The 16826-nt window shown below is 40.3% G+C and overlaps 1 protein-coding gene across 2 annotated transcripts in view; it reads left to right on the top strand.

Moving 5' to 3' along the window:
- Nucleotides 1–4557: 4557 nt before the first annotated feature.
- LOC148511533 (uromodulin-like) overlaps nt 4558–16826 on the top strand; it is a 30255-nt gene continuing 17986 nt past the window's right edge. The window contains exons 1-3 of one of the 2 annotated variants that reach the window (XM_088442141.1): nt 4565–4624; nt 14598–14639; nt 15222–15299. In XM_088442141.1, coding sequence (XP_088298267.1) covers nt 4573–4624; nt 14598–14639; nt 15222–15299 — 172 coding nt within the window. In that variant the 5' untranslated portion in view covers nt 4565–4572. Of the gene's footprint in view, nt 4625–14597; nt 14640–15221; nt 15300–16826 lie in introns of both variants that reach the window. The other variant, XM_088442142.1, reaches the window with a different exon arrangement.

Here is a 16826-nt window from a genome sequence, read left to right as displayed (position 1 = left end):
TGAGGGTTACATCACCCTTTAACAGACAGACGCACGCTTGTCGCTGCTGCTTTGAGGATGCAGGTGAAATATAGATGGGATTTGGAACCGGGGACACACTACCTCCATCAATTGTCTAAATCCCACTGCACTAATGGCGGATACCGGACGCACGTCTAACACCAACATAGCAGTCAAGGCCTCAGTTATACATTTTGCTTCAGGATGACTGCTGTCGTACTTCATCCTCCTCGCTAAGGACTGTTGGAGGGTCAATTGTTTAGTAAAAGTAGTGGTGTTCCTACTTCCTCTCTGGGATGATGAACAACTCCCAGCAGCAGCGACAGCACTAGGAGGAAGTGGTTCTTGTACTTTGCCTATTTTATTTTTATCGGAGAAAGTTTGGTCCTCCATTTATGTTATATTGATATATACGTGCGGCTAAGGCGCACACAAACACAGAAAATATTTTTTTATTTTTACTGGAGAGTAGTGCACTTTGTGGGTTACACCACCCTTTAAGAAATGAGCCAGCCGGCTCTTTACTTATGGGACACAGGCGCACACTTGGCGCTGCTCCTTTGTTGATGCACGCGCGGCTACAGTGCACACAATTCACAAAGACAGAAAAATTTTTTTTATTTTTTTTGGAGTGTACTTTGGGGGTTACAGCACCCTTTAACAGTCAAGACAGCTGGCCCTTTACTTATGACACAGGCGCACGCTTGGCACTACTTTGTTGATGCACGTGATGCTACTATGCACACAATTCACAAGCACAAAAAAATATAATTTTTTATTTTGTTTGGAGTGCCCTTTGGGGGTTACAGCACCGTTTAACGGACAAGCCAGCCGGCCTTTTACTTATGGGACACAGGTGCACGCTTGGCACTGCTCCTTCGTTGATGCACGTGCAGTCACAGTGCACACAATTCACAAACACAGAAAAAAAAAATTTATTTTGTTTGGAGTGCCCTTTGGGGGTTACAGCACCCTTTAGCGGTCAATCCAGCCGGCCCTTTATTTATGGGACACAGGCGCACGCTTGGCACTACTTTGTTGATGCACGTGGGGCTGCTGCGCACACAATTCACAAACACAAAAAAATATATATTTTTATTTTGTTTGGAGTGCCCTTTGTGGGTTACAGCACCCTTTAACGGACAAGCCAGCCGGCCTTTTACTTATGGGACACAGGCGCACGCTTGGCGCTGCTCCTTTGTTGATGCACGTGCAGCCACAGTGCACACAATTCACAAACAGAAAAAATATATTTTTTTTTAGCACTTGGGGGGAGCACCCCTGATGGACAGAGCACCCCCTGGACAACACTACAGCACCCCTTTAGGACTGGGACACTGCACAGGACTTTGGAGTGGACACAGCCCCTATGGACAACTGACTGCACAACACAGTCCAGCCAGCCCCTATGGACTTTGAAGTAGTGGACACAGAACCTATGGACAACAGCAGTACAGCGCAGCACAGCACAGCACAACACTACACTGCACTACACTACACTACACTACAAAGACTACACTACACTACACTACACAGCCCAGCCAGCCCTAACTCCCACCCTCCCTCTTCACTGTCCACAGCCGAGTGAGAAAATGGCGCCGACGCGGCTACCTTATATAGGATCCAAAACCCGCGAGACCCGGAAGGCGGGATGATGACGTTTTGCCTCGATTTCAGATCCGAGTCATGCGGGAAAAGTCGAGCCTGACTCGGATCGGCCTCGGATCGGGGGGGCTCGGGGGGGTTCGGATTTCAGAAATCCAAACCCGTTCACACCTACTGTATACTGTATAATTAACAAATGAAATATAATTGAAGTAAAGACAAAATTGTGAGCTAAAATAAATTTAATTAATTAATTATAAGTTTAAAGAATGGAGCAATTATTTAGGTATTTCTTTTAGGGGCTGATGCAAAATTTAGCACGTCGGTTTTGTGGATGTACAGTATCTTTTGTATCTGTGTTTGTGTATTGAACACATTCAGAGACCGAGAGTATGGCTGGTGCAGAGGTCATACAAAACTCAGTTGTATCTCCACTCGTGTCTGGAGGAGCATTAATGGGGATCTAATGGGGCCTTCACACATAGGCAAAGTTCTATGAGGGAGTATCAATGGCATTTCAGGCTCTTTGTTGTTATGCATACACTAATTATGCCTGTTTCCAGGAACAACATTTGTACCACAACTACTGTAGGTTTTGGTACAAGTGTGCACTGATAATGTTGATGACTGTGAAACAAAATATACAGGTACAGTAGGGGGGGCTCGATCGCAGAGATGTCTACAACTCTGCATACAAGAGCACTTCATTCCATCCATGCATTGCGGGAACAATTCCAGCCAACTTGTATTTAAATTTGTATCACACCTTGATTTCCAAAATGACCAAATCATTGGGTCAGTGCAGTGATAGGGCTAAGATTCAAGCCCTGGAATGCCCCATGTCATGACTTTGCACACATGATGTCTTTATGTGTGCAGAGAGGGTGCAGAAGGCAGCACTGCGGAAGTGCAGCCTTGAACAGAGCATCCTGAGGTAACCCCAGCATCACTGCAGTAGCGGTCTTGGGTATGGGGTGCCAAGTACCCTGCTAGCCAGAGGTAAGGGCCATGGGGTGGCCGTGGTGCTGCCCACAGAGCCCTGCATTCTGTGTGGTGGCAACAATCACATATCCCTAGTTATGGTCGTGCGTTGGGACTACAGAGTGGTTTATGCAGGGGAGTAGTGAGGGTGGTTCCAGTGGAGCATGAGCTCCGGGCGCCAAAATGGACAGAGGGCACCATCTAAAGTTCGGGAATTCATGGGGCGCTACATAGTATGACGGCCGCCTGTTAGTTTTATCTTGGTTAGTTTGCTCTATATTATAAATAAGTTACAGATGTTAAAAAAATATTAGGAGACCTGAAATAATAATAATAATAAAGGTGGTAGACAGAACATGACATGATTAGTAGTACTCACATTAATATAGGTGCAATGTATATTTGTGAAGTAGTAGCATATCTGAGAAGGGAGTTTCCCATAGGTGTTCTAGTAAAAGCTGTTTGGGGCAGTAATTGCAGTCATAAGCTGTGCACCCTGTGAAATCTGACTCTAGCACATGTATTCTGTCAATTTAAGTTAAATGATCAGAATATATAATGCAATATCCTCTATTGATTGATAACAATGACTAACAATGATTCAAAAGAGATAAAAGTTAAATCCTAGGTGCTATACATAAATAAAGCAGTGCCAAATGAGCTACCCCTTAATGTCAGATAGTGCATCACCGAAGCATTCTATTCCCCCAATGGGACCTCAATGCCCAGCATGATACTGCCACTGTTTGCTGTTTTTGTATTCACTTCAGTATTCCCCCACAGGCTGGTTATACCCCACTGGCACAGTTCAGTACAGGGAGGAGGGGGCGCTATGACATGCACTTTCTCCATGGTTCCATGCTACTCCTCTGGGCTTATGGAAGCAATATTCATGTGCAGCAAATAAGTTTAGTAATAATTCCAGAGTGAGAGAGTTCCTGGTCAGACAAGAAATAAATTTGCTGATGGATCCAGTTTTGCAGATCAGTGACAATATGCCGGTCCATTTACTAGTTAATATAAACACAGGTTACAACAGTAAATGGTAGAGCCAAGTGAGACAAAATCCTACACTACTTCCTTGTTGTAGTTTACGTTACAGTGGGTCTATAGAGCTTTATGATGGGCACAAGGCCTCAGTATAAGGAAATCCCTTGCTTCTGAAGACGGTACTCCCTTCTCACAAGTGACAGCACTCACTCTACACTTTTCCCATTAGAAAAAATGTGATAGATTTTATTAAAACAGTTCAGATGTCCTCTGACTTCCCTGATTAATTTATGTCATAAATGAACATTATTTTATGAAACAATTGTCTAATTCCAAAGTGATATTAGGTTGGACTTTTGATGTGAAGTTTCATATTAGCAATGATGAATATTCCATACTGAGGGCTGGGTCGACTATTTAGGTTCAATAGTGAAAAAACAGGCAGTCCAGTACTTATTATAAATTAGGTCAATGATGAATTAGAATTGTGAAAACTGTAATTATTTGCTATGAACACACAAAACCTATTTACTGTCTAGTTCTACTTGTTGTAGAATCTCTCTCACCTTGAGGCAAATACCTCACATCATTGGTTAGAAAGGAATGGCACATGTCGTATGTACCACTCCTCGTCATCGCACATCCTGTGGCTAATCTACAGGCACAACAGCAAACAGTATATAAGTAGCTCAGTAATAAAGTCTCTACACAGCAGTCCTCATCATCTAATCTACACGGTAATTATACCTAATTTGCAATCTTTAGTACTATCATACTGACTAATAACAAAATTAGCAAATTATATTGATTAATAATTTAAATTAATTAAGGAGCCATATTGTGAATTTCACATATTCTGGATTTTCTGAAAATGTTCATTAGACAGATAACCATTGATTAGACAAGTATATTTTATGTTTAAAAGATGGTGATATATTATTTTCAATGAATGGGAAATATGCTCATATACCTGTCTCTTCTAGAATCTGTACGACAATGAAGAGTTTTATAACACTGCTCCTGGTGCTGTGCACTCAGTTATTATCAGGTAAGAAACAATAAAATACATTTTTTTTAAATTACACACAATTATGTATGTGGATATTTGATTTAAAACAATAATTTCATGTATTAGCTTTACCAATCATATTCATGAACCAATCTGTTTGAGAGGTGCCCAACCTACATCAATAACAAAATAGTTAATTACACCTTTGCACTATAAACGTCACCAATGATGATAAATTAGTGCTCAGATGTATAGCAGCAGCATGTGCTATAATGATATACAATTAGTGTCTATCTGATAGAACTAATGTTGCACTTAGACAAAGGATTTTGTTATCTACTGTATTCGCAAATTTCCATCACGATACACTAATTTATTATCATTAGAGCTCATACTGCTGCTATTGTACATCACTGATGATGTTTACAGCACATGGTTGTACTGAACTGTATACTTGATAAATACCTAAACAAAATAATATAATTACATTATTTTTGTCTTTTTAAGTACAGTAATTACACATCAGTTTTAGCAAAGTGACACTCATCTATTTTTATTCTTCATCTACGTTGAAGGGTATTCCTTCTCCAGCCGCACCCCCGCTTTTTGCATGAATCGCATAACCATACTTTTGTATGGTGAGTGCAATTCATAAAGCTTTCCGTTCCTCTTCTGCGGTACAGATTCATAGAGCCAGATTAAGATTCACATGGGCCTGGAGCTGAAATTTATGAAGGGCCTATTGAGTGCTGCTGCAGGTGGTGTGACAATATCTGTGGTGGTGTAAGTAATAATGTGGGGGTGTGACAATTGTGTTGTGGGTGTTCCAGTACTATTATTCCTAAATCTGTGTGAAAGTTTTAATTTTCAAATTTAAGAAAACTTATCATATCCCATCCACATTATAAAATGTGGGATATGATAAATCATTCCCTTAGCAACAATAGTTAAACAGTCATGGCATATAACTGCCAATTACAAATACATCTTGCAGGTCTATAATACCCTACACCAGGGATGAGGAACCTCAGGCCTGGGGGCCATATAAGGCCCCCGGAATCATTTGGTCTGGCCCTCGGAGCTGTTTTCTGCTAACCTCATCTGGCTAGCATGGTGTCTAGAATGGCACCCTGCAGCCAGAATCTATGCAGCAGTGCCGCCTGGAGCGTCCTTAGGACGCGTCAGACAGTCACACCGCTTACAGCTCCTTGGAGCATCCTCAGGATACTCCGGGCTGCTGTAATCACCGGCAATTGTGGCCCGCACCCTTTTGACATCACGCGGAGGGGGCGTAGCCTGCACCGGGCCCGCAAATAATATATATATCAAAATGGCCCTCGGTAGAAAAAAGGTTCCCCACCCCTGTTCTACACTATGACCAGACCTCCTACACCCTGGCATATATATTTTTTCACACATACATATACATATATTATTTTAAATATGTCGGGTCTGTTGGAGAGATTATATATATATATATATATATATATATATACATACAAACATATTATATGCACACATACATATGAATACATAAATATGCCCTCCAAACCCCACATATTGTAATTATAAACACATGACTAGAATTCAGATTATCTACCTCACTCTCAACTCTCTTAGGTGACAGGTCTCTGTCAGTCACAAGGAGGCCAGCTGCTCTGCATTGCCGGATTAACGGCAGGGCGGAGTGGGTGTTTATCTCGGAGCCCATACACATTACACATGGAGGGCCCCTACACATAGGGCCTGATTCAGACCCGATCGCTAAGCAGCGGCATCTCGCTTGCAAAAGGGGCTGGGTATGCAAATCCCGCAATCCCACTGTGTGGTGTAAGGACGCCCTCTATACAGAGCGATGGCAGTGAGCGTATGCAGGACTATAATACCTCCCACCTGTCACTCGCTGCACACGTCATCTCCAGGAAGTGTGTGTTTAATTGGGAACATCGAAGGCCATCGGTGCTGCTCGCAGCGCATGTGGTAGACCTTAACCTCCCGCAAGCACTGCGATCAGTTCAGGCTAAAATACAACCAAGTGACGTGTACAATGACGCTACTTTGCTAATTATGCACACCCATTAAACTCCATTTTGACGGCCTGACACGCCTGCATTCGCACATCCACACCCCAGTTCACAAGCACCTTCCCGTTACCACCCACAAACGGCGCAATCTGTCACTCAAAACAGCGCTCAGTCTGTGCACAGCGAGCGCACGATTCCCGATCGCTAAGACTGGCTTGCGCACGCGCACTGCAAACCATACGTATGCGCAAACATACGATTATTGGCAAGAGCGTGCGAGCGCAGCTTAGCGACCGGGTCTGAAGCAGGCCCGTAGCCCTTACATCGCGACTGTGCAGTGCAGCTGGAACTTGGAGGCACAGCATTTCTGTGCTGTGACACAGAGCTGTACAGGATACAGCAAAGGGGATGGGATGGAGAGCACAGGGGGGATCATAGGGGGGCCCCTAATAACCTTAATCAAGACTCTGCCTGTGTGTGTTCACACTGTCCCTTTGGGAGTGGTGGGGTGGTACTCTATACCAGTCCCGGGTCCAGGCACGCTCCGTGCGTGCGACCGCACAAGGGCTCCAGGGTCCAGGTCTGAAAACAAAACCGCCCTCCATCCACTCGCTGGCGTTATTAGTATAAGCTCGGGGAGGGAAGGGGCGGAGGGGGAGCACGGGACAGCGCTTGGTGCGAGTAACCTAGTGCCGGCCCCACTCTATACGATGCAGGGAGGGCTTGTGAAGTCTTCCATATTATTCATCCCCTCTTGCACTCCCAGCTGTGGTGCCCTCAGTGAAAAGAATTGGTCCCTTATGTGCGCCTCAAGCTCCTAGACCCTCCCCATTTACCACTGTGTGTGTATATATGTGTGTAAGTGTATATATATATATATATATATATAAAGTAGGAGATGTGTTTACCCTCCGGGGTAAAAAACACAGCACGGCACTACAGGACTTAAACAAAATGCTATTTATTGCACGACGTTTCAAGGTGCGTAACCTCGTCCTCAAGTGAAAAATACAGAAATGAACAAATATACAAGTCCTACCTTATATCCCAGATCACCATGTGTAACTCGATCCGACCCGCCAACCAGGCACCGTACTGCAGCGTGTACCCGTGGAGCGGCGTCTATTGATGACGTACTTCTCTCAGGGGTATTGGTTGCTTAGCAACAATAATGCTGGCTCACGGCACCCGGCGGCTGTGGGATACAATGTTAAAAACAATAAATAAATTATTAAACAGGTGAATATGTCTGAGATCCATACACAAAGTGTATTAATGACATTAAACCAATGTGTTAAAAGCGAACATTACACTTAATGCTAATGAATCTCAATGAAATGGCATAAGTATGCAGAAATGAGACACACTAAAAGTTGCAAATGAAAATAATTATAGTAACGTATTCCAAGAAATTCTTTCATTCAGTCCTTTTGGAGTGACCGTCTCCAATTTGTAAATCCAGGGTGCTTCTCTTTTCAGAAGAGCTCTAGATCGATCACCACCCCGTATTGACTCAGGTATATGGTCTATGATCTTGTATCTCAAAGTTGCAAGCTGGTGACCAAATTCTTTAAAATGTACTGCCACCGGTTGTTCTATAGGTTTACCCGCTATAGCTGCTTTTATAGCGGACCTATGGAGTGCCATGCGCTCCTTGAATTTATGCGTGGTCATTCCTACATAAAACTTGCCACAAGGGCAAATTATTATATATATGACAAATCTAGTGTCACAAGTCAATACATGCTGAATGTGTAAGATCTTGCCCGTATGTGGATGTTTAAAGGTAGCGCCAGGTATGAGATAATTACAGGTCACACAACTAGGGCATTTATAACAACCCGGTAATTTTTTACTGATGGCCCGTATATTTCCAGTATTTCTGTCCGTGATATCTGTCTTGACCAGCAGATCTCTTAGGCTACGACCTCGCCTATAACAAGCCATGGGTTTTGTAGAACGAAAAATTGGTAAGTCTTTATCTGATGAGATGATAGGCCATAATGCATTACTGGCCTTTAGTATCACTGTACTAGAAGTATTGAAAGTGGTAATCCAAGGAAAAGATCGATCTATTTTATTACTGTTATTAACAGGAATCAGTAAATCATCTCTATTTCTCTGTAAGACTGATTGTTTGATCTCTAAGAGAGATCTCAAATTATATCCTCTCATGGAATTTTGCTACAATTGAATCAAGTTGTGATGGTAATTCCTCTTTGATGCTACATATTCTTGCTATTCTTAACATCTGTGAAAGAGGTAAACCCCTCTTTAAAGAGGGTTGATGATGACTGCTATGTAGAAGCAAAGTGTTCCTATCAGTCTCCTTATAATGGACAGTAGTAGAAATTTGATTGTTGGTTAATAAAACTTTAACATCCAGAAAATTAATACTGGAATAACTCCATGAAAAAGTAAACTTAATTGGGGAAGGTAGTAAATTAATTTGGTTCATCATAGCTTCAAATGATTCAGGGCCTCCATTCCATAATATAAACAAATCATCTATAAAGCGACAGAAAAATTTAATGTGCGGGTGATATTGCGGTGTGAAAAATAAATGTCTCTCTTGTTTAAACATAAAAATATTAGTGTAAGATGGTGCTACAGCTGAACCCATTGCACATCCGGATACCTGTAAATAAAAAGACCCATCAAATAAAAAATAATTCCTGGTTAAAACCAACTTCAATAATTGTAAAAATAAATCCTTGATAAATCTCACTGATGATTTTGAGTTTAACAAAAATTTGTTCACAGCCTCTAACCCTAACGAATGAGAAATAGATGTGTATAAGCTAGAGACATCCATAGTGCACATAATAGTGTCACCTTGTAGTTGTTTAATCTCACGTATACGATTAAGAAAATCTGAAGTGTCTTTGAGATAAATTGCTTTTTTGACAATATGCGGTTGTATGAGGACATCCAATAGTTGGGATATGGGTTGAAATAAACTGCCCCAGCTGAGATTATGGGCCGGCCTGGGGGGTGAGTAGGGTTCTTGTGTATTTTGGGCACAGAATAAAACACAGGCACTATTGGATTTTTTTGTATCAGCGCTTCAAAAGTTTTACGATCAATACTGCCAGAATCTAATGCTTGTTGAAGTATTTCATTAAGTTCTCCTTGGAACCTGTGAGTTGGATCTGAAGGTAATTTTTGATATATATGGTCGTCTGCTAATTGCCGCATTATTTCAGACCTGTATTCACTTAGGTCCTGTAGAACTATCGAGCCCCCTTTATCCGCTGGCCTTATAATAATGGATTTATCATCGCTTAGCGATTTTAATGCTTTGCGTTCATTTTTTGACAAATTAGATGGAGGAATCGATGCTGCATGAGTATACTTATTAATGGATTCATCCAATAATGTCGTATAAGTTTTTATGGCCGCATTTTGTGAGGGAGGATCGAATGTTGAATGAGATTTACTTTGTATAAATTTAGATACTGAATTCATAATGGTTTCACTTTGTTTATGTTGAAAATATTCCTTTAGGCGTAACTTCCTATTCATATGGTGGAGATCTACTTGCCACTCGAAGGGGTTATAAAGTGTTGTAGGCACAAAAGATAAGCCTTTATTAAGGACTTTAGTTTCATCTGATGTTAATGTTCTGCTTGATAAATTGAAGATGAAATCTTCTTTTTGGCAGGTGCTCTTGTATTGCCTTTTGTTTTGGCCCCCCCTGCGGGTTCTTTGCTTTTGGTATCTAAACCTTGTCTGGTGGTTACTCCTAAAGGGGGCCTAGTTGATGTAGATGGTTCATCCGAATCGGCTATAGCGAAGTCGCTGTCACTAAATGTTGATTGTTCCGTAGATTTTTTAAGATTTTTAGTGGTCTTATTCCGCCAAGTTTGTTGGTACCTTTGGCGAAATCCCGGTTTTGTTGGTTCAGTGCCTGTGAGCCATCTGTAGACTTTATTTTCATCATAATCCTGTTGGACTGTATTGCATTTAGTTTTCTTAAATTTTTGCAAATCCTTCCTATACGTGTCACATTGCATAGACAATTTGGTCCACCATCGTTCATATTCAGGATCTACCAATGCTTCTTTATATAGTATTTTGGCTTTATCCAGCTTCTCTTAGTTTTGCTTTAATTCTTTACCAGCCTCTTCTATAACTAGTAACATTAAGTCGAAGCTGCATTTATTTAATACAGCTATCCACTTACGACAGAATTCAGAATTAGTTCTTCCTATAGTGGGGACATTGCGAACTCTAAATCCCCTTGGGATATGCTTTTTTCTAAAATAATCGGATAATGATTGTCCGTGTAGTTGAAAATCTATTTCTCGACGATGTAATTTATATATCTGGTAATAAATATCCTCAATGCACATGTCATCCACTGTAGTTTTTTCTGAAAACAAAATCCTGTATGCTTCATCTTCAGTGAAGCTGAGTGTTTCTCCAACTGGTACATGGATAATGCCAAATTCATATGTGGTATCTTTAGTATCGGAGTTATCGATGGCATCCATGTTTTAATGCCAATAGTGTGAATTCACTGGAGTATAATGGGTATAGCTTTAGACATAAATGGTCGCTGGTGCCTTGTCCCTTACAAACTGTTTATATAGAAAACAGTCTGAATCAAATATTGATGTGTTGGACCGGCACTCGGTCTATTGGTCCTGCTGCCTGTGTGCCTACTCACCCCCCAGGCCGGCCCATAATCTCAGCTAGGGGCAGTTTATTTCAACCCATATCCCAACTATTGGACATCCTCATACAACCGCATATTGTCAAAAAAGCAACTTCAGATTTTCTTAATCGTATACGTGAGATTAAACAACTACAAGGTGACACTATTATGTGCACTATGGATGTCTCTAGCTTATACACATCTATTCCTCATTCATTAGGGTTAGAGGCTATGAACAAATTTTTGTTAAATCTCACTGATGATTTTGAGTTTAACAAGGATTTATTTTTACAATTATTGAAGTTGGTTTTAACCAGGAATTATTTTTTATTTGATGGGTCTTTTTATTTACAGGTATCCGGATGTGCAATGGGTTCAGCTGTAGCACCATCTTACGCTAATATTTTTATGTTTAAACAAGAGAGACATTTATTTTTCACACCGCAATATCACCCGCACATTAAATTTTTCTGTCGCTTTATAGATGATTTGTTTATATTATGGAATGGAGGCCCTGAATCATTTGAAGCTATGATGAACCAAATTAATTTACTACCTTCCCCAATTAAGTTTACTTTTTCATGGAGTTATTCCAGTATTAATTTTCTGGATGTTAAAGTTTTATTAACCAACAATCAAATTTCTACTACTGTCCATTATAAGGAGACTGATAGGAACACTTTGCTTCTACATAGCAGTCATCATCCATCCTCTTTAAAGAGGGGTTTACCTCTTTCACAGATGTTAAGAATAGCAAGAATATGTAGCATCAAAGAGGAATTACCATCACAACTTGATTCAATTGTAGCAAAATTCCATGAGAGAGGATATAATTTGAGATCTCTCTTAGAGATCAAACAATCAGTCTTACAGAGAAATAGAGATGATTTACTGATTCCTGTTAATAACAGTAATAAAATAGATCGATCTTTTCCTTGGATTACCACTTTCAATACTTCTAGTACAGTGATACTAAAGGCCAGTAATGCATTATGGCCTATCATCTCATCAGATAAAGACTTACCAATTTTTCATTCTACAAAACCCATGGCTTGTTATAGGCGAGGTCGTAGCCTAAGAGATCTGCTGGTCAAGACAGATATCACGGACAGAAATACTGGAAATATACGGGCCATCAGTAAAAAATTACCGGGTTGTTATAAATGCCCTAGTTGTGTGACCTGTAATTATCTCATACCTGGCGCTACCTTTAAACATCCACATACGGGCAAGATCTTACACATTCAGCATGTCTTGACTTGTGACACTAGATTTGTCATATTTATAATAATTTGCCCTTGTGGCAAGTATTACGTAGGAATGACCACCCGTAAATTCAAGGAGTGCATGGCACTCCATAGGTCCGCTATAAAAGCAGCTATAGCGGGTAAACCTATGGAACAACTGGTGGCAGTACATTTTAAAGAATTTGGTCACCAGCTTGCAACTTTGAGATACAAGATCATAGACCATATACCTGAGTCAATACGGGCTGGTGATCGATCTAGAGCTCTTCTGAAAAGAGAAGCGTCCTGGATTTACAAATTGGAGACGGTCACTCCAAAAGGACTGAATGAAAGAATTTCTTGGAATACGTTACTATAATTATTTTCATTTGCAACTTTTAGTGTGTCTCATTTCTGCATACTTATGCCATTTCATTGAGATTCATTAGCATTAAGTGTAATGTTCGCTTTTAACACATTGGTTTAATGTCATTAATACACTTCGTGTATGGATCTCAGACATATTCACCTGTTTAATAATTTATTTATTGTTTTTAACATTGTATCCCACAGCCGCCGGGTGCCGTGAGCCAGCATTATTGTTGCTAAGCAACCAACACCCCTGAGAGAAGTACGTCATCAATAGACGCCACTCCACGGGTACACGCTGCAGTCCGGTGCCTGGTTGGCGGGTCGGATCGAGTTACACACGGTGATCTGGGATATAAGGTAGGACTTGTATATTTGTTCATTTCTGTATTTTTCACTTGAGGACGAGGTTACGCACCTCGAAACGTCGTGCAATAAATAGCATTTTGTTTAAGTCCTGTAGTGCCGTGCTGTGTTTTTTACCCCAGAGGGTAAACACATCTCCTACTTTATGCATTTTTCTGCAAAGGCACACAGGCAGCAGGACCAATAGACCGAGTGCCGGTCCAACATATCAATATATATATATATATATATATATATGCACACATATTTATAGACACACATATATATATATATATATATATATATATATACACACATGCATCATGGACATATGTATATTATATATACACACCCATTTATATAAACATATATATATATATATATATATATATATATATACACGCACGCACATACACACGCATACATATTATTAACACATATATACATATTCACATACATATATACACATTCCCAAGTTACATACTTATTAAAGTTAATTTCCATAAAGGTTTAAATAAATTTATTACACACACATAAAGGCTTAAAGCAGTTTAATAGCAGTATATATATATAATCTCTATATCAAACTGTTTTAAACCTTTGTGTGTTATATATATATATATATATATATATATATGCTGCTGTTAAACCTTTATGTGATCAGATGTTATATATAATATACTACACACACAATGCATATACTGGTGCCAGACATCACACCCACCTGAGTTTTCTGTCACAGCTACTGCCCGGCTGCAGTTGCCTAGGGACGGAGGGGTCAATTGGCTGAGCCTCGGAAGACATGGGGGCGGATCCTCAAAAGACACGGGGGCGGAGCTTCAGGCAACTCAGAGTATGCAATACACAGCTTCAGGTTCAGAGAGTTTAGCATGAATCAGAGGCGGAGCTTAGCGCAACTCACAGTCGGCCTGGGGACGGAGTTTCGGACAGCCCGGGGCAAAGCTTCACCCAAGCCCGAGGGTAGGCGGGGCTGGAATAGGCAAGAATTCTGGCTGCCAGTATAATGTATAGGCTTCAGAATGCTGTGGTGGTGACAGGAAAATAGTTTTTTCCTGTCTGCACTGCAGCAGTGAGTCTTGTGGGCCTATTTTCATGGGGAGGCCTGGAGCTGTAGCTCCACCCACCCCATTGTTAATCCGGCCCTGCAGATTCACCATCTAAGGATGGCATTGTCTGTACCGCAAGCCGAACAGATCAGGGAAGTTGCATACTGTACTTCCCTGCTTGTCTGCCCAGCACCTGGCGCTGGCTCCACCTCCTTTTCCCAGCATTCATTGCAGCAGGTCTGACCTAGGATGCCAGCGCATGCGCTGTAAGAATACAGGCATATCGGGCTCCCAATATATCTGTTTTCTCATTGCGTCCAGGGATCATGGAGGGGCCGGACAACGTCAAAAGATGCCGGACAGGTAAGTGTACATGAATGGCTACTAAACATCACTATATATCACATTGACATGATGTGATATATAGTGATGTTTATCGTGAGCCACTTCATCTTCTTTATGAATAGACCCCTATGTACAGTATGTAATATGAAAATGTGTTAGGAAAGTAAAGTAACACATAGGGGTAGAAGTGGAGATGTATGCATAGCAACCAATCAGATTCTTACTATTACCTTCCAGAAGGTGCTAGGTAAATGTTAAGTAAGATCTCATTGGTCGCTATGGGCAACATCTCCACTTCTAAAAACCGCACTTCAGTAAATATACCCCTTAGAGTTGCTCTGCTAGTCTGTTAATTTTAAATGTTTACCCTGTTCTGCACTGCAGACAAGTGTTTACTTCTGTATTAAGAAAGAAAACATAGGTTGGTAAATACTAATTGTAATTTTCTATGGCCAGCATGTAATTTTTTATGATTGGAATAGCATTCATTAATACATTATGTCACTGTTAATAAATGTGCTGATAAATAGTATGATACAGTAACTGTATCAGGAACAAGCATATATTGTGTTATATACCATTTCTTTTCTTTTCCTCTAGTGCATTCTGCAGCTGAGAAACCTTGTACTGACCCTAGTGCTAATTGTACTTGCGACCTTAGTAAATACAGTACAGCAGGTACAGTATGCATACTCTCTATTGTTATCTGCATTACTAATTATCAAGTTTTCTGTTTATTAATAATTACAGAGGGACATTTTTTGAAACATGGTACAATTGATTTGTATACATAAAATTGGACACATAGCCTCTGCAGTATGTGCAGTTACACATAGTTTATCCTCTGGGCCCCTGTCGTTAGTTGTCTATCAGAGCATGGATTACATGTCTGAGCTTCAGGTCATATCACATCATTTAGAAATACTAGCAGGTACTAATGTACCCTCCAGGTAAGACATGCAGTCAAGTGATCCCAGATTTACTCTGGTCCTTTTATTACCAAGGAACCCTTCTATACTGTACACATATATATTACCTAGAGCTGAGATTTGTGAAATTCATTGTTGCTAGATGCAGCAATATATGCAGTGTAATAAACTTGTCACTTGGGTAGCAACAAAGAAAGAGAATGGCGTTGAAGTGTGTTATAAATCTTATGTATACCTAGAATTGACGCAGATTATAAAACATCTACTTTTATACTAAAAATAACCATATGAATGTTTTCACATAATAAAAAGATATTTTAATCTCAAATAATTATTCAGCAATAATAAAATTAATTATAAAAATACATACATAAAACAACCATTATATATACAGCCTTGTGAAAGGCATATTGTTCAACAGACAAATGCTGAAAACATAAATTCCCTTACCTACTGCCATATAAAATCAGTATATACTGCGGTCTGCGGACATATTTACCAGTATCCAAAAGTGCCCTTTAGGGATACAGAGTGCACCACAGTAGAATAATAATAATAATGCTGCAAGCAAAGCAGTCATTGTGCTGTGATGTATATCCCACAATCATAGCAAAGGTCCTTTAGGGACAAAGAATATTGCACAGCGGAGTATTGTTACTGCAATCCAGGTAGTTTCTAATGCTGCATTGAATATCCCACAATGATGCTGTTACTGGACAAAGGATAATCCAGTTTGCAGAAAAATAAAGTCCAAGAGTCCAATAGTCCAATGTCAGATAATGGGAAAAGGCAGATAGGTGTAATTCCACAAATAATATCACTGGTGCATAGCCTAACATGTTTCCTTGTCATTAGACAGCTTGCTCAGATGTGTAAAATATACTGGTTTCAATAAAGTCACCCCTATGTATTTGTAAAATTAATCAGCATCTTATGCATTTTAAACCACAGACTGCATTGCATAGTGTTGACTCCCAGGAGAATGAACCAAACTCCCAATTCCGTAATGAATTGAATCATGTCACCACCACTCTGTAGAATACCACAAATCATGGTGGCCCCACCTACCCATACAATATTTTTAATAATTTGTGCCTTAGACAAAGTTTGTGTACTTTGAGCCATTAAAAATCAAATGTTTAATTATCTCAATCATGCCAAAATTAATCCGTATTTCGGAATATTCCGTATTTCGGAATATTTGGATATGGGAGACTCAACCAGTAATAGAAATCCTGCAGAGTATATCCTTCATTGATACCCTACAAAGGCCTGC

This window comes from Taudactylus pleione, unplaced genomic scaffold (assembly GCF_031769625.1).
Source record: "Taudactylus pleione unplaced genomic scaffold, aTauple2 ptg000305l, whole genome shotgun sequence".
NCBI lineage: Eukaryota > Metazoa > Chordata > Amphibia > Anura > Myobatrachidae > Taudactylus > Taudactylus pleione.
The sequence above is the reverse complement of the archived record's forward strand: the minus strand, read 5'-3'. Positions and strand labels throughout refer to the sequence as shown.